At 41.1% G+C, this 26,331-nt stretch overlaps 1 protein-coding gene across 3 annotated transcripts; it reads left to right on the forward strand.

The window, feature by feature from the left end:
- The first annotated feature begins 233 nt into the window (after positions 1-233).
- ago3b (argonaute RISC catalytic component 3b) lies at positions 234-25,949 on the forward strand. 3 transcript variants are annotated; one of them, XM_057828316.1, is made up of 19 exons: positions 234-792; positions 3,092-3,263; positions 4,392-4,512; positions 6,922-7,130; positions 7,200-7,336; positions 7,418-7,552; positions 7,737-7,824; positions 7,914-8,061; positions 10,286-10,405; positions 10,481-10,603; positions 10,789-10,922; positions 16,975-17,159; positions 17,287-17,446; positions 18,102-18,192; positions 18,360-18,554; positions 20,676-20,810; positions 20,874-20,975; positions 21,343-21,542; positions 21,617-25,949. In XM_057828316.1, the coding sequence occupies exons 1-19, from the start codon at positions 774-776 to the stop codon at positions 21,723-21,725; spliced, it is 2,583 nt and encodes an 860-aa protein (XP_057684299.1). In that variant the 5' UTR covers positions 234-773; the 3' UTR covers positions 21,726-25,949. The 3 variants fall into 3 exon arrangements, with proteins under 3 accessions (XP_057684299.1, XP_057684300.1, XP_057684298.1); XM_057828315.1 differs by having other exon boundaries at positions 235-792; positions 10,481-10,624; positions 21,617-25,948; XM_057828317.1 differs by lacking the exon at positions 21,617-25,949 and having other exon boundaries at positions 10,481-10,624; positions 21,343-21,546.
- Positions 25,950-26,331: the final 382 nt, after the last annotated feature.

Genomic DNA, 26,331 nt, shown 5'->3' on the forward strand with positions numbered 1-26,331 from the left:
AGTTTTGCTTGTAGACTAGTTCGAAAAACCGGACAGAGTCATCTTTTATTTTGTAAGTGAAGCTAAATTACTTTTATATTCAATACTGATGAAGACTTGTGTAGCAGAAAATATATAAAACCATATTTCACATGAATTCCTTTCCCTTCTACAAAAGTGTCACTCAAAAATGTGAAAAAAGTACGTGTCAGTCGGAAAAAGACATTATTCTGAAAGGGATTTTCGGAAGTGTATCTTTACGTTGTTTGCTAACTTGACTTAAGGGCAGAAGAAGGCGCTGCATATACATTTCACTCACCGGGCTAAATGTCGCTGCTGTCGAGGCAAATTTCGGGGTAGTGAAACCGTGATACTATTTGATAAACACGCAAAATAACAAGAGGACGAAATTAAATATTGGGTAAATATTCACAGGAACTCCATCTGTCGTGTTGTCACGCTGTCTAAATGTTACCGTAGTTTGTTGAGGGTTAGCGGCTAACACTCTGTCAGCCATATCGAAGCAAGATTGGGAGAATTTTAACTCTCGGTTTCAGACGGAAGTAATTCTCAAAGAAAAAAAATTTGAAAAAAAGTTAGCGGGTTGATTTTTACGACTCTTGGTTTACTTTGGGATAACTACCGGGTGAGTGAACCCACCTCTGCCCCAGCGGCCCGGTTCCACCCAAACCGGGGCAACCGGGAGGCAGCGTCTGGATCATCCGGGGAAGGCGTTCTCTGAGCGGGGAGGATTGGTCACTGGGTGCCGGGTAATCCGGGAAGAGAACTCATGAATGGAAAGCGGAACAACAGGTGGGTTGAGACGAGTAACCGCATCAAAAATGGTTCTGGTTAAATTTGAACCACATATTATCATTGGCTGCCATTGCCTTTAGGATTGGGCAAAGGTTACTAATCGAGATTAATCACGTGGGATTAATTCCGTTTAAAAGCATTTTGAACGAAAAAAAAAGATTGAATTCAAAAGTAGTATTCGGCACACTTTTATTTTTAACGTATTGCCGTACTAATGAAATACATTCACTGCCATTGAGGGCGATATGTCCTATCCATTTGAACTGGGAGGTCTGGAAGCAAATAATCCCAAATTATCATGAAAATTGTGTATTTGGTCAGTTTTTGAAAGCAATTAACTCATTTTCCCCTCAAATTATACTAATGTAATCAAGCTCAGTGGCGGAACCATAGACTTCATAATGTGTTGACAGGACACGAGGCGCGGGGCCGATAAATAGGAGGCCTGCATTGTTGGGGAGGCCGTCAAAACCGACCGAGTGGAATCACAGACGAAGAGGTTTTTTTGTTGAAAATTTTGGTGAATAAATGCTTAAATACCTGAATTCTTTATGGATATGGACGTCTTGATTCTTGGTTAAAAGCAAAAACAAACGTGCAGTTAGCATTTATTTTACGTAACTATGTCGAAGTACAATGCTAGTCTGTTAGTGAAAGTAGCTAGCGGCCGCCTTATGTAAACAGATCTTTTCCGGTGAAAATTCTTGTGAATAAATGCTTAAATCCCCGAATTCTTTCTAGATATGGATGTAAAACAGTCTTGATTCTTGGTTAAAAGCACAAAAAAAAAAAACTGTGCAGTTAGCATTTATTTTACATAAATCTGTCGAAGTACAATGCTAGTCTGTTAGTGAATGTAGCTAGCGGCCACCTTATGTAAACAGAGCTTTTCTGTTGAAAATTCCTGTGAATAAATGCTTAAATCCCCGAATTCTTTATAGATTGAGACGTAAAACAGTCTCGATTCTTGGGAAAAGCAAAAAAAAAAAAAAAAAAAACACACAGTTAGCGTTTATTTTATGTAAATATTGCGAACTATGACGCCTATGCCGTAGCGGCTAATTTCTCCCGTGGATTTTTGTCACAACGTTTCAAAATGCATGCATGGTACGAAAAATATAATAATTACCTTGAATCCTCGAACAAATCACTCCTGAGACAATCCTTCCTGTTTGTATGTGGTACAGCTTTCGTACTTTTTCAACAAAAATCCGGTGTAAGATCGCTGCGTCTGTGTGTTTGTGAATAGCTCCTCTTGATGTGGGTGGCCCCCTACTTGAATGCGAAGCGCAGTGCACGACCGATCTGACACGTCAATACCATTATGAAGTCTATGGGCGGAACAAATGTGAACAGGGCCCGGGTGCGATAAGTAAAAATGTTCCCCGCGAGGCGAACGTCCGGTTGGTGGTCCTCGGGGATGATTATTCGCGGGCCCTTTAAGATGATCCTTTGATGTGTGGGGCGGGGGCGGTGCTAACGAAAATTTTTCTGCAGGCAACAACCAGTCGAGCAAGGGAGGTGGGGATGTATTCGAGATATTTTAACACTTAAACACTATATTTCAGCTCCGTTACGACATGTTATGACCACAAATCGGGTTCTAGAGGCCTGGGCCGGGTGCCGCGACACCTCCAGCACCCCACTGAGTTCCCCCCTGATCAAGCACTACTTATTTCATAGGAAATATCTTAAACTTTTTCAAAAGTGTGGCATAAAACCAGCAAATATTTTCCTGTGTTACGTCTTATAATGAATAAAATGTAAAGTACAATAAAATACATGTAACTTCTTTGCATAAGGCTTTAATTTGAGCCAGGAAAAACTGTTTTTATTATCACCTGATGGATAATATTTGTTGTGTAATAAGCCAAGAAATGCAGCATAGCAATGTAAATTCCAGTCGCTTCTTTAATTCTTAGGATTTTAATCATTTTAAACAACCAGCAATACCAGAATTTTTTTCCTCAATAGCAGCGAACAAGCACTTATTTCATCCGAGTAAGGAACAGAACAGGCCCAAACCAGTTTTTCAATGTTGTTTGTCTGTCGGAAGCAGGTGTCGTAAACTCGTCAGGTTTGTCTTGAGAGCCTGACTCGTTTTGACAGCTGTGCGTGTGTGGTTTTCACACACTGCCATAGCAACCCAAACTATCAAATAATGGTCAGTTAGCTTCGTCCTGCTTAGCTTGTGGGGCTATTCGCAAATGTACATTGTTGCTAATGATGTAATTTGAGTTTGTTCTTTGCGGTAATTCCAAAAACAAACGTTTTTTGACTTGTTGTGGCGTTGCAGGAGCCGCTAGCGCCCAAGCCCTTTTCTCATTGCCGCAGCGACCCGGCTATGGCACTGTCGGAAAGCCCATCAAGCTTCTGGCAAACTGCTTCCAGGTTGAGATACCCAAGATTGACGTCTACCTGTACGAGGTTGACATCAAACCTGACAAATGTCCTCGCAGGGTCAACAGGTAACACAAGATTCATTAATTTTGTCTTCTGTTGGTAGTGGATGAATATCTTTTAGTGCCATTGACGCCGATAGATGGATAGGACGTCTATTGTCATCAGTTTTCCGAAATTTCCAGGTTCGCGGTGAATCAGTAACAGGCACACTTTTGCTCAATAGACGATGTTTATTGATTAGAAAATGCAGAATAAATGAGATTTATTGATTACAATCCCACAAGAGCAAGCAAACAAGTATCAACAAATGTCAACGATGACGCTAGACTTGAGCTTGTCAACCCCAGAATCCCCGCGTTACCGTTACAGCAAAACAAAATGTCCCTTTAGCAATGAAAATCGCTTACCGTGACAAGTGAGTGGGAAGCCAGCAACACTCCAGTAAAGCGGCAAAGGGACAAAGCCAGGCGATCCGTACGTGACCCGCTGGCGGACCTCACAGGTCGCCCGGAAATGTCCGGTTTTGTAAGGAGGCACCCCTCGGAGGCGGAGAGGCCAACTTCCGCCCCCGAGCGGCGCGGCCCCGTCCAATCACAAACATTTAAGCAACTTTTGGTTCAGCTCCCTTGAAAAAGGGCTTTTCACATGGGACAAATAAGCTGTGCTGCAACAGATGCGAACAAATGTTAAATATTATGGGTGCAAAACAAGTTATCTCTATGGGACCCAGGCGTGTAACTATGGGACCCAGGCGTGTAGTAAAACAATACTATGGTGCAAAACAAGTTATCTCGTGAGATTCTCAAGCATGTCTCCTAACTATGGGAACAAGGTGAAAAACAATAGAAGTTGTTACAATCTATGTCACAGAAGCAATCATACATCACAAAAGCATAATGTAATATTTTCCCCCATCATCATCAATGGCAGCCAATAGGTTAAATGGGCTCATCCGAGCTCCCTTTCTAGAAACTCCGGGGTGTAGTTCTACCACTGCAAACATTTCTTTAAGCAGGAAAAGCTTTCTAAATGTCTGATTTACAGTGCGACGCCATTTTATTCCCACATCCCTTCTCTCTCCTCACTTATTTACTTGATTTCTCTCATTACTTTCTCTAAATACTCCACTTACTCCACATACTTACTTATTCATCAAACTTGAATCAATGTCTAATTATGCTCATTTTCCACAGAGAAGTGGTGGACTCCATGGTCAAACATTTCAAGGTGACCATCTTCGGTGACCACCTTCCAGTTTACGATGGGAAGAAAAGCCTCTACACAGCTAACCCACTTCCTGTCGCCACTGGCGGGGTAAGAGAAGTCATTCTGTACTGTAGGGCTGTCCCAAACGACTATTTTTCTCCTGATTAGTCGGCAGACTATTTTTAACGATTAGCCGACTAATTTTTTTTTTTTTTTTTTAAGATAATCCAGCAATTAAGTTTTTGTTGACACTTATTAATCCACAAAAAACAATTTGGAATATTTAAATTCTTTATTAAAGTCCAAATAAAGACGTAAATAACAATAATAAATCACAAATAAACAATGAGGTCAAATGCTGATTGCATTAAATAGTGCAAAAGAATGGAATGTGAACAGATTCAGAGGATTTACTCTGCCTTTTCAACATGATTCAAAACAATTGTTTAAAAAATATAACTAGCATTAATATAGTATACTACTATATATAATATTATTACAATTAGAGATGTGCCGATCGATCGGGTCCGATCACGTCATTTTCAAAGTATCGGAATCGGCAAAAAAATATCGGCCATGCCTTTTTTTAATATATATATATTTTTTTAAATTAAATCGTTTTCTAATTGTATTTAACGTTACAGACATAATGTTACACTCATCCAGAGTCTTTAGTTTAGGCTTAAGGTAGGGTTATCAAATTTATCCTGAAAACGGCGGTAATTAATTTTTTTATAAATGTATCACGTTAAAATATTTAACGCAATTAATGCATGCACTGCATGACCCACTCACGCATTGTCGCGCTCAATCTGTAATGGTGTCGGTTTACCTAAATAGAGAGATAAAATCAGCGTAAAATGAGTAGAGTGAATTTTGGCAGCCTTTGGAGCCTTTTTGGCTCTTTGGCTAAAGCCTTACAATCCCTCTCCCTACGATTAGAAATATCATGGGAAGCAATGTTTTCTTAATACCTTATGTTATTTCCCAACGCAGAGAAAATATATCAATTGGTAGCACTACGCACAGTCATGGTTCCACTTCCCATCATGCATTTGGGCATGGCTACAGTATCATATACTGAAAGCTGAACAAATACACTAGATGGCAATATTTAGTCACAATATACAAAGTCACAAGTCTTCCTATCCGTGGATCCCTCTCACATAAAGAATGTTAATAATGTAAATGCCATCTTGAGGATTTATTGTCATAAAAAACAAATACAGTACTTATGTACTGTATGTTGAATGTATATATTCGTCCGAGTTTTATTCATTTTTTTTCTTAATGCATTGCCAAAATGTATATGATCGGGGAAAATTATCGGGAGTGATTGGAATTGAATCGGGAGCAAAAAAAAAAAGCAATCGGATCGGGAAATATCGGGATCGGCAGATACTAAAACGATCGGGATCGGATCGGGAGCAAAAAAACATGATCGGAACAACCCTAATTACAATAATTATAGTTATATATTAATTATTCATTGCCAATCAGATTTTTCATAAGGGGTGTCATTTTAAAGCTAGCTAGCTTCTTAGTGTAGAACCTGAATTCTGAAGTATGGGAGATTAACTCCAAAAATCGTTATTGATATGTTGAACATGACGTGCTTTTATTTTGAAATGTTCACTAGAAGTACGTTCGCTAAACCGCTAACCGGTTTAACTTAACTTTAACTTAACTTTAACTTTTCATTTTTTCATTTGCAAATGCTGTTAACTAGCGATTTTTCATATTTGAAGAGTCACCTTTTTACCGCAAGTTTAGGTTTTGGAGAAGCCTGCCAATGTTTTATAGCAGTCTATAGCAGTTAGTATGTTTTCTTTTTTCCCTATTAACCTCAATGTAGCAGTGCTAACTTTACAGCGTTGAATATAGATGTGTTTCCTTATTTTGTATGTCTGAAATTTAATTGTAAGGCGTGTTGATGAACAATAAACATCTGTGAAAGGAACTACAGTCTCATATGCCATGACCACGTAAGTGTGCACGCACAAATGTATGCACGCACGGACGCGGCGACAAAACGCAGCCGTAAAAAAATTACCCCCCTCATTTTTATTTACCATGCGATATATGGAGTTATTACTTAGCGCGACAGGCTTAGCAACTTCAATTACAAAAATGTTGTTAGTTAGATTGACTTATGAACTGTCAGCTTGTTGTCTCCTGTCATCTTCCAAAATTACAACTGGGTGACGGTGCTTTAGGTGTTCATTCACAGCCAATGTGCAGCCTGGTATGTAAGCTTTGAAGGGACAGGACACAACGTTGTGCGCTGTTTTGGCTTTGTGCCGCTTTCCCCGCTTGCAAACCGAGCGTCCCCCATTCTCAACTTTCCAGGCATATATTTTTTTAACCCTTCGTTAACCGTCGACGGGATAATGTGCTCGTCGACGCATTTACATATTGGATGACGTCGACTAGTTGGGACAGCTCTACTGTACTGTACTACATACCACACTTGAGAGTTTACGGTGGTGTTTTGTATGTGTATTACCTCTCCCTTAGGTGGATTTGGACGTCACCCTCCCAGGCGAAGGTGGCAAGGACCGCCCATTTAAGGTCACCGTGAGGTTCGTATCATTGGTCAGCTGGCACCTGCTGCACGACGTCCTGCTGGGGCGCGGGACGGCCCAACCATTGGACCTGGAAAAACCCGTCAGCACCAACCCGGTTCATGCCGTTGACGTGGTTCTTCGTCACTTGCCCTCCATGAAGTAGGTGAAACATCTAAAACTGTGGTGTAGTCCTCTTTTATTTCTAACGGTTTGACTTTTTATGATCAGGTACACACCTGTCGGGCGGTCCTTCTTCTCCTCCCCGGAAGGTTACGACCACCCGCTCGGTGGAGGACGAGAGGTCTGGTTCGGCTTCCATCAGTCTGTACGACCTGCTATGTGGAAGATGATGCTCAACATTGATGGTAAGCTAGCATAGCATTAGGACAAAAATCAGTTTACTGTATCAAAGTCATTTTTTTGATGTTCTTGTCCTTTGATTTCAGTGTCAGCCACCGCGTTTTATAAAGCCCAGCCGGTCATTCAGTTCATGTGCGAGGTGCTGGACATTCACAACATTGACGAGCAGCCCCGCCCACTCACTGATTCGCACAGGGTTAAATTTACCAAAGAAATTAAAGGTGAGTATAGACGTCCAATCATGTGACTTTTTTTTTTTTTATCGATCTGATGCGAATTTAAATGACTTCATCACTAGTATATGTCCAATCCATTTGAACTGAGAGGATTATAGTTCAAAATAAATGTACCTGTCATTTGCAGCCAATGAGTTAATTTGGATGTATTTTTGCATTGTATTTTAAGGTCTGAAAGTAGAGGTGACACACTGCGGAACCATGCGAAGAAAGTACCGAGTTTGCAATGTAACACGACGCCCTGCAAGCCTTCAAACGTACAGTTTGAATTTTTCAACACAACCAAAGTGTTTGAACGACCTAATTTACTGTACCTGACAAGTCTTTGTACCCTTGCAATTTACAGTTTTCCTTTGCAACTGGAGAACGGTCAGACCATTGAACGCACAGTAGCGCAATACTTCCGGGAGAAGTACAACTTGCACCTCAAGTACCCCCACCTGCCTTGTTTACAAGTGGGACAAGAACAAAAACACACCTACTTACCACTTGAGGTAAGTAATAGGAATACCCTTCCTAACTGACACAAAGCTTATTGTGAGGATGCTTTGAAAAAGTCAGGTTTTTTGACAACAAAAAAGCCCCATTCATTTTCAGTGGCATTTTCAACCGAGCGCATTGACATTGCTTATTCAATTCTCGAAAACTCACAATAAATTCTTCATTCAATCCTATTGACTTTGAAAAAATTAGACATTTTAGCCAGATTGCTGGAATCAAGCCAGCCGAACCGCCGGAACCACGCTAGCGAAATTCCAACGACCTGGGCCGACGGAATTCCAACAACTCGCTCAAAAGGCCAAACTCTGCGCGTTCACCTTAGTCTTAACCCCTTGTACTGACTCCATTTTAAAAGCTGGAAAAAGGCTTCGAAACACAAGTTGACAATTTATTCCAAGTCGGCAGCAATCATACAGCACAGGGAGACCCAGGCGATGAGGCAGACTGGATCCAGGGTCACCATATCACAAGTCAACAAAAGATTCCCGAGAAAAATGACAACGATTAGTACACATTCAGTCTGTTAAAGGCTCTGGTGAAGCGGGCTGTGGTCTGGAACAAGGGTGTGTTTGTGCGTTGTTTAGGATTATTGCCTGTTATGGATTGGACTGAGGGATTTGAGCATTATTGTTGTCAGGGCAACGAGAGTTAAGGATTTTGCCATCCTCAGCGCCACTGGAGTGCTGAGTGTCCACTTCTTGGTCGTGGGTTCCTCCTTATCAGATGTTCCTTGTGGCAAGACAAGATGTCCCGCCGTTTGTTCCGGACTGTCCAGAAGAGTTGATTGCAGGATTTAGCGGTCCAACCTCGGGCTTGTAGATGTCTTGCCTATCACTTTCTTGTCAGCATCAATCTTGCTTAGTCAGCTGCATGACGCGTGTGTTTTGGTGGTCATGATTTTTGACCCAAAAAATCACCAGGAAGTGACCTGGAAATGACTTACAATGAATTAGTAATGCCCTAAAAATTAGTAGGAAGTGACAGTAACTAGTTGCAAGTGACCCAGAAATGCCCCAAAAGCAACAGAAAGTCCAAATGACTTTAAACCTATTTCACTATTTTTGACCCAAAAAAAATCAATAGGAAGTTACCAAAAATAAAATGGAAGTCTTATTGACTTTTAACTCAGATGCACAAACATTCTGTATTGGTGGTCAATATTTTTTTTATCCTAAAATCAGCAGAAAGTGACGTGAAAATGCCTTAAAATGAAAAGGAAGGCATCCAAAGTCAGCAGAAAGTGACCCAAAATCAACAGGAAGTGACCCAAAATCCACGACAGTTTATCAACCACTATGAAAGAAAGCATTCCCACCCATTTTTTGTGTGAATTACCGTAATTTTCAGACAATAAGCTGCTACTTTTTTGCTTCATTTTAAATCCTGCAGTTTATATTCCATTGTGGTTTATTTGTTGATTTATTTGGGTTTACAGGTAAAACTTGACACGACACCATCATGGGCATCACTGAATGCTTATGTCCTTGTCATCTGGCGAAATATTTCACTAACTCAATTTATTTCCAGCTTGGATCTTTTATATCAATTTAAAATTGAGATTATTTGCCAGATAACACAAAATGACATCTGGTATAAGCATTCATAAATGCTCATGACAGTGTCATGTCATAATTATGATTATCTAATGACAGTCATATGGTGCCACTGTCAAATCAAGTGTTACCAAATACCATAATTACCAATTAATGAAACAACTGCAACAGTAACTGAAGAAATAAGTGGCACAAAATATGAATTTTGATTGCTATTTACATCTGTAGCGCTGCAATGCATGCTAGAAGGCATGTTGGAAAACAACAGTGTTGACAGCAAGCGGCAGCAGAGGTTGACTCGCCCCCAAGGGGGCAGTGATGGCCAAATGAAGCTTCTTCATGCAATGAAGCTTTGTAGCCAATTGGTTCATTTGGTCTTATTTTATTTCCTATTTTGATTGTCTTGTTTACGTTCTATTGATTTAAATGTGATTTTTATGATCTTCATGTGATGTAAAGCACTTTGAATTGCCTTGTGTTGAATTGTGCTATATAAATAAATTTGCCTTGCCTTATGACAGTCTTATGATGCTGCCAAATGTTGTCAAATAAAGTGTTACCAGTTAATATCTTTTGGTGTAAATATCCCATGATAAAGTGAGGACAGCTGCGGCTTATAGTGCGAAAATTACGGACATTATAATGCTAATAATTATATTTTCAGGTATGCAACGTTGTTGCTGGTCAGCGCTGCATCAAAAAACTGACCGATAACCAAACATCCACCATGATCAAAGCAACAGCCCGTTCTGCTCCGGACAGACAAGAAGAAATCAGCCGGCTGGTAAATATTGTTTGATTTACAGTGCGACGCCATTTTCTCAAGCAGCCAATGAGTTAATAACTTTTCTGCCCTCAGGTGCGGAGCGCCAATTACAGCGCCGACCCATTCGTCCAAGAGTTCCAGTTCCACATCCGCGACGAGATGGCGCAGGTGACCGGCCGCGTCCTGCCGGCCCCCATGCTGCAGTATGGCGGCAGGGTGAGCTCCGAACCCTATATGGTACTTGCCACACATCATTTTGCATGTGGTTCTATCAATTCACTTTGCATACTAACAATCTGGACTGTTCATTTGAGCATGCGGGTCCAGTTTGAATGAGCTGTTTCAGTTTGAGGGCAGTTCCGTAATTGAGCTTTCACCCTGTGGGTCTCGTCTTTTGGCAGAACCGCACAGTGGCCACGCCCAGTCACGGGGTGTGGGACATGAGGGGTAAGCAGTTCCATACAGGAGTGGAGATCAAGATTTGGGCTATTGCCTGTTTCGCCACCCAGAGGCAGTGTCGGGAAGAGAATCTCAGGTGAGTTCACTGAACGATTATTCCTAATTCCACACGTAGTAATTGTTTTTTTCCTGCTTCCACCCTTTTGTTTTCTCTTTTTTACCCATTTACACATGTTGAAGTCTTAAAGGGGAACCATGGATAGAAAGAGTTGTAGTTCTTCAAATATGAGTTAAAATAATTTGATGTTAAAACTTCTCTTGATGTTTTCATTTTTATACAATTTGTAAAATTAGTTTATCTAGTAGGTCGCCATTGTTGGTGACGTCACTCGACTACGCTGCCGGTCTTCCAGAGTATGAATAGCGACATAAACATGTCATCTGTTCAGCCCTTTCAATTTGAACCCAAGAGTAACACTAATAAGCAGGACATCACAGTCTATATTTAACAAAACGAGCAGCAATTGCAAAATGAACAGGGAAGACTGGATGAGACGAGAGTAGGACAAAACCAGTATTCTGCCAAAATGTGCTACACCAGCGAAACGTCTACCAGAGGCAAATTTGACACCCAAAGTACTACTGTGCACTTTCAGCTTGTTTTGTTTATATGCATACAGGCAGAACATACTAAAGATGTCTTAAGAAAATACTTCAACGAGTAATATCAAATAAGGGTGTTTTAAATACGGTACGTGACTAATGTGGTCAACAGATCAACAATCTTCTTAAAAGATACCACAAGAAAATACAATACTTAAAAGTATGAGAGGAAAACACATGCAACAAGTATTTAGAGGCAATGAAACGGTAATAAAAGACTCAATAAAACACAAATACAGTGGTATGAAAAAATATATGAACCTTTTGGAATTTCTCACATTTCTGCATAAAACCACCATCAAATGTAATCTGAGCTTTTTCAAAATCACACAGAGGAAAAAACAGTGTCTTCTTTAACTAAAATCACCCAAACATTTGTAGGTTTTCGTATTTTAATGAGGATAGCCTTAAAGCAATGACAGAAGGGGGGGAAATCAAGTAGGTGGACCCTCTGCCTAAGTATACTTAAAAAGCAGTTGAAACCAATTTTTAACAAACAATTCAATTCAGGTTTGTGCCCAACTGGTGAGTGGTTTAAAGCTGCCCTGTCCACTATAAAACCTAGACCTAATAAGACCTGCGATCAAGGATTGTTGATTTGTATAAAGCTGGGAAAGGATACAAAACTATCCCTAAATGTCTGGATGTTCGTCAATCGACAGTCAGAGAGGTTGTCTAAAAATGGAGAGAGTTTGGCACTGTTGCTTCTTTCCTATGGAGTGGCCGTCCACCAAAGATGACGCCAAGAGTCCAGTGCAGAATACTCAGAGAGGTAAAAAAGAACCCTAGAGTATCTGCTAAGGACTTACAGAAATCTTTGGCACAGTCCAATATCTATGTGCACTAGCGTTGCAACGGTTTGCAGTTCAAAGCCGAACCGTACGGTCCGCCCTGCTCGGTTCAATGCGCCTTTATGAACCGCGCCTTTTCGGTTTTGCAATTAATGTATTCCGAACGCTTATGGAATGAATTGATCGAGCTCTGTGTGCCTGTGTGTGACGTGAAGCACCGCTTTGGAGAAATTCCCGCCCCGCAAGTAAATGTCGGATCGCTGTCAAGCTCCTGTGTAATAGAAGCCGAGTAACGCCCTCTCTCGCTTACGAGCGAAGTGAAAGTGAAACATGAAAGAAAACATAGCTATGGCGAGAGGAGGATTGGAGAGACCGAATTTTGAGGAAGCACCGGCTTCTTTCAAATCTGCGGTGTGGCAACATTTTGGTTTCCCCGTGGATTACAATGCGGAGGGAGAGAAAAGATTGAAAAAAAAAAAAATTGCAAGCATTGCTCAGCGCTTGTTCCCCATGCTAATGGCAACACTTTTATAACATGACTCCGGCACCTCAGCCGGCATCACCCACAGATATCACTTTCTCAGGGTAGGACAACCCCGAAGATGACACCAGTGAAAACACACGGCGGGCTTCGTTAATTTATTTGCAACGCTTGACCCGCGTTACATTGTTCCCTCGCGGACATATTTCTCCAACAACGTAATCCCCGACATTTATGAAATGGCACGCAAAGCCATCGAAAATGATTTCGCTTAAGCACATAGTTTCGCCCTGACCACTGATAGTTGGAAGTTGGACGTCCCGTGCTACAGAGTGCTACTACCTAACTGTGACGGTCCACTATAATTCATACCTGTCAAATTGTACGGTCTCGTCGTAATTTGTACAAGTGAGCACTCATTTTTGAATTTGTACGCCGTACATTACGTTCAAAATCTGCACGTTTTTCGTGCATTACGTTTTTTTTTTTCATCCGTTCGGATTTGGTCACCGTTTCTGCAACGAGACAATGCGTTGCTTGAATGACGTGAGAAAAGTCAGAGACTCGGAGAGGGAAGAGTGTTTGTTGAGACGCTGTAGCAAACGCGATGCTAGGCTAGGTGGCTCCACTATTACCTGACTTAGCCGACAACATACAATCTACGCCCAGATGTCTTGCATATAGAACTACATGCGAAACGACAGACTCGGTAGCGTTAGTAAACAGCCGCCATTTTAGAGCAGTAAACTTCTCAGAAAGGCTCTGTTGTAGTAAACCTTACGAGTGAACCTAAGCAACTTTTTATCTAAAATACTCCTAAATCGGCAAAATCTTGACTTCAGTCTATCTTTAAAGGAAGAAACAGTTTTAAAATTTTCACATGTCTAAAGTAGACAGAAGAGAACTAATGCAAAAACGAGAGCAATTTTATCAACTTTAACGGTTGATTCACAACTTTAAATGACCTCCAAACATAGCAAAAGTTACTGTTTTTTTTTTTTTTTTTTTTTTTTAAATGAAAAAAAAAACATGAAAGGTATCACCAGTTACTTTGCCAAGTAACTTTTTTAATACTGTGTGTGTATTTCAGTAGTCAGTCACTACACTAGCCAAAGAGCTAAGAGGCATTTTTAACAGTCAAAAATGTTTACATTTTAAGTGTTTATTTCATTTTTTAAAATCAAAATAAAGGCAGTTTAAAAAAAGAAAAAAAAGAAAAGCAAAACGCAAACCGAACCGAAACCGTGATCCCAAAACCGAGGTTCAAACCGAACCGTGGCCTAACTGAACCGTTGCACCCCTAATGTGCACACATCAACTATATGTAAAACTATTGCCAAGGATGGTGTTCATGGGAGGACTCCACAGAGGAAGCCACTGTTGCTCATTCAATGTCCGCAAAAAGGTATGTGTTGGATGACTCGCCACGTAAAAAAACCAAGGCAGGCGACGAAGGGATCGAGAATACAAACTGTCAAATGGCAGCAAGTCAATATCTTGGCAACCTGCCCAGGATCGGTTTTAAGACACTTGATAAACTGGAATTGGATGCTGGTACTACGTGAGGATTTCATCCCACAGCTCTGTAACAAACCAATCTGACCAGCTGCAGAATGTGACAAAATTATGCCATTGGTTGTACTAGCTTTGCATGCTATTTAGCACAGCTATTCTCCCAGTCCGGGCCAACTACTTCATCACCCCGAGCGTCTATTGCACGCATAAAACATGGCACCCTTCGTAGGTCAAAACATGTACTAAATATTATAGAGTTTTAAATCAATGGCTGTATACTGTATGTGTTTCTAATAGAGATGTCCCGATCCGATATTTGGATTGGATCGGACGCCGATATGGGCAAAAAAATGCGCATCGGTATAGGATCGGCCGACACGGAAAAATTCCGATCCAGACTTCGGATCCAGTTTTTTTTTTTGAAAGTCCGGTCCGGGTTTTCCAGCGCACCAATTTACATAATCCATTCCCGTTTTTGCTTCGGTTTCCCTAAAATCCGGTCCGCATTTTACGGCACACCTTCAACACACTACATTTACATTACCGTCTCCCAATTTACCGAGAGACTTTATCGGTAAAACTGTCAGCTGTGTGGGATCATTTCACCTTAAAGGACGACGAAGAGGCAGAGTGCAACATATGCCACAATAAAGTCAAGTGTGGTGGTAAAGCTGTAAGAAGTTTTAATACAACCAACCTAATCAAGCATTTAGCGACATACCACCACAAACAATATAAGGAGTATGTTAAGGAAACCGAAGACAAAAAGAAAGGTCGTTTCCGCAACTAACACTGGCAGAAACTTTTGCTATGCGTGACAAACTGGCACTCCACAGTCCCAAAGCCCAAGGAATAACAAGAGTCATTGCAAGAAGAATAATCAAGAATTCATTCTGGATGACGAGCCATTATCTCTCGTGAGTAAAGATGCACCATCCAACACATTATGCTGCATTCCAGAGAAGTGGGACGTCGGATTTATCCCACTCGGATGGTACCAGTTCCGACCTCAAAGCGTTCCAAGCAAATGTAAACAACAAAGATGGCTGATCGCGAAGAGGTGTTTTTTATTTTGGCCATCCAAAGACATTTTGACCTCCAGTGAACCTGCCTTCCTACCAGCGATCAAATAGTAGAGGAAAAACGACGGCTGCGTTATAGCCCACACTGTAAACTGCCTTTTTTTATTTACATCCTTTGCTCATCGTCAATATAAAAACATAGCACAACAAAGACAATTCACTGTATGAGGAAAAAAATACATGGCGTCTCAAATAAACTTGATTTACTTCATTATTGTGTTATCATTCGTGTTCTTGAGCGCTATTTTGTCCACTGACGTCAGATTGAAACAACTTGGAAGTCTGGGTAGTTATTTTTTCTCCGACTTCGCGACTTGGACCTCCCAGTTCGAGAGGTGTTCCAGTGATATTTTCGTAGTCGGAGGTCGGAAAAGTCCGACATCCCACTTTTCTGGAACGCAGCATTAGAACCACGGTACAACATGCCCAGACGTCATTCCATCCTTGAGCAATTCTGCCGTGGAAGATTCGAGAACTATTCACAAACATCCAAATTCCGATTATTTGAAATATGTTAAGTAAAGCGAAACTAATACACAGCGAGGTCTTCGGGACGCAATGAGAAACGGACCACATTGCGTCCCGAGAGTAAACATGCTTGTCTAATAGATATCATACGTATGTAGAACTAGATGCAAAATGACAGACTCGACAGCGTGAGCAACACATGCATTGAAAACTAGGTGCGTTAGTAAACAGCCGCCATCTTAAAGCAGGAGACTTCCCTTGTAGGCTGTTGTAGTGAACCTTCCAAGCGAACCTAATTAACTTTTTATCTAAAATACTCCTAAATCGGCAAAATCTTGACTTGAATCTATCTTCAAAACAGTTTTAAAACTTTCACATGTCAAAAGTAGACAGAAGGGAAATTATGGAATAACTGTAGCAATTTTAACAACATTAACAGTTGATTCGCAAAATTAAATTAATTGAATGTAGTTTAAAGCTGCTGATACAGAATGGGGACTTGAGTAGTTTATTTACTGTTTTAAAATGTTAACTTGAAACTGAAATAGTCGTTTATTTAAACCTGAGAGGCTTTTTATACAATTTTTGTAACTAATGCACGAAACATTAAAAGCATCTAATAGCTTGGGGATTTGTGGGATTTTCCACTGACAGTTTACAATATTATTTGCACGTTTTACTGACTGACTATGCCATTTCTGTTTGTTATTTATAATCTTTTGTGTTTGTCACTGAATAAACAGGTCAGTTTCTTGTTACCAACCATCGTGTGTTATTCAAACTCACCTAATTCAGCTGGGTAGTTGTTATCAAGAGTACTAAAACCCTTTTCAACATGAGTCTGACAACTAAGTAAGGAGGCTAAATAACTTTAAACTTTAATACATGCTCAGATAGGCCGGTATCGGTATCGGCCAGTATCTGTATCGGATCGGAAGGGCAAAACAATATCGGTATCGGATCGGAAGTGTAAAAACCTGGATCGGGACATCCCTAGTTTCTAATAACTTATTTTAGGAAAAGAGAACAATTGTGGCTTATTAGAGACTACAAGTCTTAGGTCTGAGGTTCCCTTTAAGTCCTGTTATGTTTTGTTCTTTTGCTAAAGTTCTTAGGTGTTTTTTTTAATGAATCTATCACGTCAATAGCTGCCATTGAGGTGACTTTGCTTCCTCCTTTTCCCTCCAGGAGCTTTACCGATCAGCTTCGGAGAATTTCCAAAGATGCTGGCATGCCAATCCAGGGTCAGCCATGTTTCTGTAAATACGCCCAAGGTGCAGACAGTGTTGAGCCCATGTTCCGACACCTGAAGAACACGTACATGGGCCTTCAGCTCATCATCGTAATCCTTCCTGGAAAAACACCCGTCTACGGTATAGAGACGACCAACCTTTTTAATGACAGCTGGACTCTTGGCACACCAGAATAGAAACAAAATGCTTGTAAAGTTAATGAAATGTGGCTGCAATCTCGCAATAAAATCCCATTTGTCATTCACAGCTGAGGTGAAGCGGGTTGGCGACACCCTTCTTGGCATGGCGACTCAGTGTGTCCAGGTAAAGAACGTAGTCAAGCCCTCACCTCAAACGCTGTCCAATCTCTGCCTCAAAATCAACGTCAAGCTCGGCGGCATCAACAACATCCTGGTTCCTCAGCAACGGTAATTACCATTCATGGTTGATATTAGTGTTGAACTCAGTAAAGTTATTACATGAATAGGAGCATGGCTGGGTGTTAATTTTTTTTCCCCGGTTCAACATGATTTTGTTTTCCCTTTTTAACTCCTCTTTTGAGTTATGTTGCTGATTGTGCTTGGGGTTTTTCCCATAGTTTAAAAGGAGCATAGTTGGGTTTTTTCCCTTTTCCACCTTTTGTTTTCCCATTTCCCATCGAAGTAATTGGTTCACCTTGTCGGTCCTCACCAGTGGTAAAACCTTGATGGTTTTTATGGGCCATGGTTTCAATGAAGTTCTTAAATTAACTGGTGAATTTTAAACATTGTTGATTTTATTTCCCTTTTCCACCTTGTTCTGTTTTCCCTCTTCCACATGTGCAAGTCTTTTGATTTCCGTTGTAATGTTTTATTCTGTTGTTTATATGCTGGGGTACTTTTTCAAATTCTATTGAAGCATAGTTGGAAGTTGTTTTTCTTTCCCGTTTCCACCATTTTCCCTTTTCCATCTAAGAAATCTGGCCTCACCCTTTATGCATTACCAGTTTTTTTTGTTTGTTTGTTTGTTCCTTGAGCGTGTTGAAACTGCAATGTGTATAATATTAAGGATTAAGTATAATGTTGTATGTGTTTATCTACCCAGTCCCTCCGTTTTCCAGCAGCCAATCATCTTTCTTGGAGCTGATGTCACTCACCCTCCAGCGGGAGATGGGAAGAAGCCATCAATCGCGGCGGTGAGGAACTGGACTACATTTGTCGGGGATATGCTTCCAATTCATTTTGACTGGGAGTCTCTCCCATTCAAAATGGATTGGATGTGAATTGTTTGAATGGATTAAAAATAAAGTGTTTTACTCACACAGTCGCTCACAAAGTGGTGAACTGAACCTATGACATGCAGGTTGTCGGCAGCATGGACGCTCACCCCAGCAGGTACTGCGCAACCGTGCGAGTCCAGAGGCCCAGACAGGAAGTCATCCAAGACTTGGCCTCTATGGTGCGAGAACTCTTGATCCAGTTCTACAAATCCACTCGCTACAAGCCAACCAGAATCATTTTTTATAGAGATGGTGTGTCCGAGGGCCAGTTCAGACAGGTAAACAAGACTAGCAACCAGTTGCTACTTGTACAACCCCTAGCAAAAAGTATGGAATCACCAGTCTCGGACGAGCACTCACTCAGACATTTTTTGATGTAGAACAAACTCTGATAAAAAGCTCGAAAAAATAATGAATTAATACAAAAATGCAGCTCTTTAGCATTCAGAAACACTAAAAGAAATGAATAAAAACATTGGGGTGGTCAGTATATGTTACTTTTATAAAGCAAGTGTAGGGAAATATATATGGAATCACTCCATTCTGAGGAAAAAAATATGGAATCATGAGAAACAAACAAGGAAATAACAATCAAAACTAGAGATGTCGATGACGATTGTTCGCTTCCGATCGCGTCATTTTCAAAGTATCGGAATCGGCCCAAAAAATATCGGCCATGCCTTTTTTTTATTTATTTTTTTTTTTTTTAAATTAAATCGTTTTCTAATTGTATTTAATGCTACAGACATAATATGAATGAATGAATTTATTTATGAATGAATGAATTTATATGTTATAATACAATATGTAATATGTTACACTCATCCAGAGTCTTTAGTTTAGGCTTAAGGTAGGGTTATCAAATTTATCCCGATAACGGCGTTAATTAATTTTTTAAAAAATGTATCACGTTAAAATATTTAACGCAATTAATGCATGCGCAGCACGACCCACTCACGCATTGCCGCGCTCAATCTGTAATGGCGCCCTTTTACCTATATAGAGAGATAAAAGCGTAAAATTAGTAGAGTGAATTTTGGCAGCCTTTGGAGCCTTTTTTTAATTGGCTAAAGCCTTACAATCCCTCTCCCTACGATTAGAAATATCATGGGAGGCAATGTGGGGAAGCAAGGTAGCAACTGATCTTTTTTCTTATTTCCCAACGCAGAGAAGATATATCAATTGGTACTTGGTAGCACTACGCACAGTCATGATTCCACTTCCCATCATGCATTTGGGCATGGCTGCAGTAGCATTTACTGAAAGCTCAACAAATACACTAGATGGCAATATTTAGTCACAATATACAAAGTCACAAGTCTTTCTATCCGTGGATCCCTCTCACAGAAAGAATGTTAATGTAAATGCCATCTTGAGGACTTATTGTCATAATAAACAAATACAGTACTTATGTACTGTATGTTGAATGTACAGTGGGGAGAACAAGTATTTGATACACTGCCAATGGGTTTTCGCTTTGGCAGTGTATCAAATACTTGTTCTCCCCACTGTATATATTCGTCCGAGTTTTATTCATTTTTTTCTTAATGCATTGCCAAAATGTATATGATCAGGAAAAATTATCGGGAATGATTGGAATTGAATCGGGAGCAAAAAAAAAAGCAATCGGACTTGATGAGTATTCTTTATCAATTTGGTCCCAACTGTCTTTGATTGCTGTTGCCGGATCATCCTTGCAGGTCGGAGCCTTGCTATGGATCAATTTTTTCAATTTCCACCACAGGTTTTCAATAGGGTTGAGATCTGGTATATTTGCAGGCCATGACATTGACTGGATGAGTCTTTCTCCAAGGAATACTTTAACAGTTTTAGTTCTGTGGGCATGATGCATTGTCATCTTGGAAAATAACAAACATATTTTCAATTGAAAGGATAAGAAAGCTGCCTAAAATTTCAATGTAAACTTGTGCATTTATTGAAGATTTAACCACAGCCATCTCCCCAGTACCTTTGCCTGACCTGCAGCCCCATATCATCAAGGACTGAGGGAAATTTGATGTTTTCTTCAGGCAGTCATATTTGTAAATCTCACTGGAACAGCACCAAACAAAAGTTCCAGCATCATCACCTTGTCCAATGCAGATTCTTGACTCTTGACACCTTGTCCAGTGCAGATTCTTGACTCTTGACAAGGATTCCATTTCTATTTCCCCGCACTTGCTCTATAAAAGTAATATTTACTGACCACCGCAATGTTTTTTTTTAAAAATTCATTTCTTTTAGTGTTTCTGAATGCTAATTCATTATTTTTTCAAGCTTTTTATCTAAGTTTGTTCTACATGATAAAATGTCTGTGTGAGTGCTCCTCCGAGACTGGTGATTTCATACTTTTTACTAGGTGTTGTATTCTTATGTAGTCAACACATTTTTCCGTGTAGGTGTTGTATTATGAGCTACTAGCAATCAGAGAAGCGTGCATCAGTCTGGAGAAGGAATATCAACCGGGCATTACGTATATTGTCGTGCAAAAACGACATCACACGCGACTGTTCTGCGCTGATCGCAACGAACGGGTAAGTCGTCGTAAGCTAGAACAGGAACTGAGATACAAGTAGTGAGTTGGGATTTTCGAACAGGTTGGAAGAAGCGGAAACATTCCCGCCGGAACGACTGTAGACACTGACATCACGCACCCTCATGAGTTTGACTTTTACCTCTGCAGTCATGCTGGAATCCAGGTGAGATTTCAGTAAATTCTGGACAAAAGAGCACATCTGACTATAAGTCGCACTATTGAAATGGAATAAAATCGAAGAAAAATACAGGTAAAAATCACAAGAAATGCACGTTACAGTGACTTCTTAGCTTGCAGCAGATGAAATCTGAAAATCCTTGATGCTAAGGGCTAAAGCGCTAACCGTTTCATAGCAGGTTAGTCTTAGTCAGCTAGCACTCATTGCTAGCATAAGCCTGTTCAGACGAAGCCGTCTTTTGTAATAAAATCCTCATAGCACCTAACAAACTCTGCTAGCATAACCGCATCAAGTAGCATCTTAACAATCAGAAAAATCTGCACTTTCCACATTTGTCGTCCTCTCTTCTCAGGGCACGAGCCGTCCGTCCCACTACCACGTGTTGTGGGACGACAACTGTTTCACCGCCGACGATTTCCAACTCCTCACCTACCAGTTGTGCCACACGTACGTGCGCTGTACCCGCTCCGTCTCAATCCCGGCGCCTGCTTACTACGCTCACCTGGTGGCCTTCCGTGCACGCTATCACTTGGTGGACAAAGAACACGATAGGTAAATATTGGATTCTTACATTTGAAGAAGATCCATTAATATATTCGGGTAATGGATTTAACTGTTTTTGCTAGTGCGGAGGGCAGCCACATCTCAGGGCAGAGTAACGGCAGGGATCCTCTGGCGTTGGCCAAGGCTGTCCAGATCCACCACGACACGCTGAGGACCATGTACTTCGCCTGAACGCACCTCAGGAGCCGAATGCAGGGTTGAAGATTCTCCATTTTTTTAAAAAAACAAAATTTAAGATCATGTTTCAGATTTTACCGGATTCGGTACGTCTTTGGTCGTACGTTGAAGGCAATAACCCAAAGCGCCTAATCATGATCCGTCTTCCACATTTAGTCCGGTTCATTATGTTGACGGTTTTACATATTTCTCGTGTGTTTTAAGAGGTGTGTATCTGCAGAATCGGCAAGCTGCCTTAATATGGATGTCAAAAGTGTGTCAGCCAGTACGTTGGTTGAGAGTTCATGAAGGATGACTTGATTTACAGCCTTACTGTGAATTGCAGAAACTTGGACTGTTTTTTTTTTTTATCTTGTAGTAGAGCTGCTGTGTGAGATATGTGAGAAATTAGGGATATTTCGTCATTTTCCTCTCATTCGCTACAATGACAGCCAATTAGCCTTTTGCGACAGGTGAGTTAGCACGTTCGCGACGGCAGGTGAGTTAGTGCTTGTGATGGCAGGTGAGTTAGCGCATCTGCGATTTGACAACGCGTGAGCTAGCGCGTCTGCGACTTGACGATGCGGGAGCTAGCGATTCTGCGATTTGACAACTCGTAAGCTAGCGCGTCTGTGACTGGACGACGTGTGAGCTAGAGCGTCTGCAAATGGACGACGCGTGAGCTAGCGCGTCTGCGACTCAACGCTTGGGCTAGCGCGTCTGCGACTCGACGACGCTTGGGCTAGCGTGTCTGCCACTCGACGACGCCTGGGCTAGCGCATCTGCCACTCGACGACGCTTGGGCTAACGCGTCTGCCACTCGACGACGCTTGAGCTAGCGACTCGACGGGGCGCGGGCTACAGCGTCCGCGACTCGATGGGGCGCGGGCTAGCGCGCCCGCGAATCGACGGGGCGCCGGCTAGCGCACCCGCGAATCGACGGGGCGCCGGCTAACGCGCCCGCGAATCGACAGGCCGCCGGCTAGCGCGCCCGCGAATCGACGGGTTGCCGGCTAGCGGGCCCGCGATTTGAGGACGAGTGAGCTAGCGCGTGACTATGCGTGAGCTAGCGCGCCTGCGATTCAGTGACCCTTGAGTTAGCACGCCCGCGACTCGATGACAAGTAAGCTAGCGTGCCTGCGACTTGACGACGGGTAAGCTAGCGCGGCTGCGACTTGATGACGGGTAAGCTAGCGCGTCTGCGACTTGATGACGGGTGACCTAGCGCGTCTTGCGACTTGAGCTAGCACAACCTGCGACTTGACGAAGCGTGAGCTAGCGCGTCTTCGACTTGACGAAGCGTGAGCTGGCGCGTCTTCGACTTGATGAGGCGTAAGTCTGTGAATTTACAATGGGTGACCTAGCGCATCAGGGTCTTGAAGACGCGGAAGCCAGCGCGTCTGCGTCTTGACGACGCGGAAGCCAGCGCGTCTGCGTCTTGACAACGCGGAAGCCAGCGCGTCTGCGTCTTGACGACGCGGAAGCTGGCGCGTCTGCGTCTTAAATACGCGGAAGCTGGCGCGTCTGCGACTTGAAGACGCGGAAGCTGGCGCGTCTGCGACTTGACGACGTCGGAGCTGGCGCCTCTGTGACTAGACCAGACGGGAGCTAGCGATTCTGCGATTTGACAACTCCTAAGCTAGCGCATGACGACGCGTGAGCTGGCAGCAAAACATGAAGTAGTGTGTTCGCTGCAGTTGAGCGAGCAAGTTCGCGACTTTGACTTAATAGGTGCGCTAATGCATTCATGATGATGGGTAAGCTAGCGCATTATCAATGACGAGTGTGATAGCTAATTGCGCACTAACTCATGTGCTAAGTGCGTGCTAATTCAGCCGTTTCCGCACTAATTTCACCGAATATCCCTAAATCTTTTGCACGTTTTGAGTTTAGTACCTTTTTAAAGAATAAAATCCACATTTATTTGCATTATGAAAAGTTCTATGCCCGCCGAACTTGCGTAGAAGAGTCGTTGGGTGCAATAATGTTCCTGTAATTGTTTTTTTTCCTTTTTGTTTTTTTTGCTTCAGAAAGATAGTTTTCAAGTTACGCCGAAGAAATAATGGTCGCTTTTAAAGTGCCTGATCAGATTAGAAAGTGCAATGTGCGTTGTCACCGGAACTCCAGATTAGCTGCTGCTAGTTAAAGAAAGATGTCGTATTCTCGTGAAAAAGCATATTATAGACTATATATTAATACCGAGGGACTTGAAACAAATATATTTACTGCACTTAAGGGTCGATTGCCTGCATTTAAAGCATCTTTAGCCATGTAAATAGTTTCACATTTCACATTTACGGGCCGCCCGATAAGACGTGAACGTTAAGTTTACTTGAAGAACAGTCCGTCTTGGGCACGTTGAGAAATTTTTTTAAAAAGCCTTAATGGACAGCTGTGTTTTTTTCTCCCAAGTAAATCCAAAGATGGAGAAGTATTTATATTTTAAGATATCAGTGTATTATTTTAATAAGCGAACGGTAGTCACTAAATTTGTCCTTTGTGCCTTTTTGTGATGGTGCTTAAGAAAAAAAGGCAGAAAATCTAAACTATCCATTAATCACAATACTGTAAAGGTGTTTTTGTACTTTGTGCCTCTGTCGTATGCCAAGACTAACAACAAATAATGCAGATTTTTTTTGGGGGGTGGGGGGCGCTGACGGGACCAAAAAGTACATAATTCATGGTAAAAAGTAGTTCAACAAAAACCTCATGTCATGATAGCTTGACGTTAAACTGTGCACGTTGTTTGAACAGCAATAATAAAAGAGCCGGCGAGTGTTCAGGATTGACTTTATCCTGATTCATATATATTTGTTTAAATTTCATGTGATTTTGAGACGTTTACAGTCAGAAGTCTCCGATAAAAATGATGATACTACAAAACCTGTTTTCGATTGCGTGTCACACCTCATTGAAGTTTAAATTATGCTAATCTTCACGCTAGTCGAGACCGTTTTCATCTTAACACTTCGCCCGGTTCTAATTTATTTAGTTTTCATATTTAATTTTTGTAATAAATTGTTGGCTGGAAACGAAAAAGTGTGTTTTGGTGGTGAAATTTGCTGAACGCAATAAAAAATGCGATCTTAAAAAGTGGACTTTTTGAGTTTTCTAGCTAGCTTGAATGTTAGCATGGGTTAGTTTCTTGCTTTGGCTATTGCCGTCAATGTTGACGATACAATTTGCGATACAAGGCTATCACTAGTAGACGACCAATCTGTTTGAAATGGGAGGGTGCCCCTCAACTTAAAGGCGTTGCGCAGTGAAAGTGAAATCAGACCCGTCAATCATTATAAAGTCTATGATGCCTCTTAGCATGCATAGCAGCGCTACAGATGTAAATAACAATCAAAAATCATGTTCTGTGCTAATTATTTCTTCAGTTATTGTTCTAGATGTTTCATTAATTGCTAGGAATGGAATTTGGTAACACTTTATTTGACAGTGGTGCCATAAGACTGTCAGAATTATGACATGACACTGCCATAAGCATTAATGAATACTTATGGCAGACATCATTTCGTGTTATCCGGCAAATTATCTCACTTTTAATGGATTGAAAAGATCCAAGCTGGACATAAATGGAGTTAGTGACACTGAATGACATCTGACATAACATTCATTAAAGCCCATGATAATGTCATGTCATCAGGTCTTGTGGCAGTCTAATGACTCTGTTATCAAGTAAAGTGTTACCTATTAACCAAAATAAATCATCAAATAAACTGCACTGGACTATAAGACACCGGATTCAAAATGAGGGAAATAAGTAGCGGCTTATTATCCGAAAATTACAGTACCTTTTCTGATATATTGTCACACCCCTAGTACTGATTATACTGGTATAAAGAGGTTTTATTTGTGTACAGCTCTCACAAAGAATGGTGACATTTCCTAATTGGAACCAGAAAATGGTAGCGATTAATTACAATGTGATCCGCCACATCACTTTATGACTTTATGATTTATGACTATGACTGAGTAATATTTGTATCTACACACTACAAGCAGATTGTGCTTATTAATTGAATTTAGATAAGCAGTACCAGAGATTGAAGTTTATTCAGTACATAATTAAATGTTAATACAGTGGTACTTCTACTTACGAACGTCTCTACATAAGGAATTTTCCTGTTGACACGCCTCAAAAGGAAAATACTGCCTCTTGTTGCAAACTAAATTTCAGGATACGAAAGGCAAAAATTCAGTATGGGCTGCTACGCGCAGCTCCCAGAGTTTACTGAACATACCATACTTATAGCTGCTCTGCCATTGGCTATTGCCTAGCTTGTTACTGGCATCCAGTTGGCTAAGTGGCACTTCTACTGTATGTGTATTTGTGTATCCCAGCGTCCTCTTCATTCGCCCCTAGTGTTCGATATGGAGGACCAAAGATGCCAAAATTAAAAATAAAAAAAAGAATAAAAGTGAAAATAAAAATTGCATAAGAAATCAGATTCGAAATTAAAAACAGGCAAAAATGAATACAAAAATAAATATAAAAATAAGTACATAAATAAAAATGAAAATAAAACCAAATATGAATTCAAAAATAAAATATTATAAATACAGAAATATATGACGAAACGAATGCAGTATTTATTTTTAAGTTTTATATATA

This window comes from Corythoichthys intestinalis, chromosome 22 (genome assembly GCF_030265065.1).
Source record: "Corythoichthys intestinalis isolate RoL2023-P3 chromosome 22, ASM3026506v1, whole genome shotgun sequence".
NCBI lineage: Eukaryota > Metazoa > Chordata > Actinopteri > Syngnathiformes > Syngnathidae > Corythoichthys > Corythoichthys intestinalis.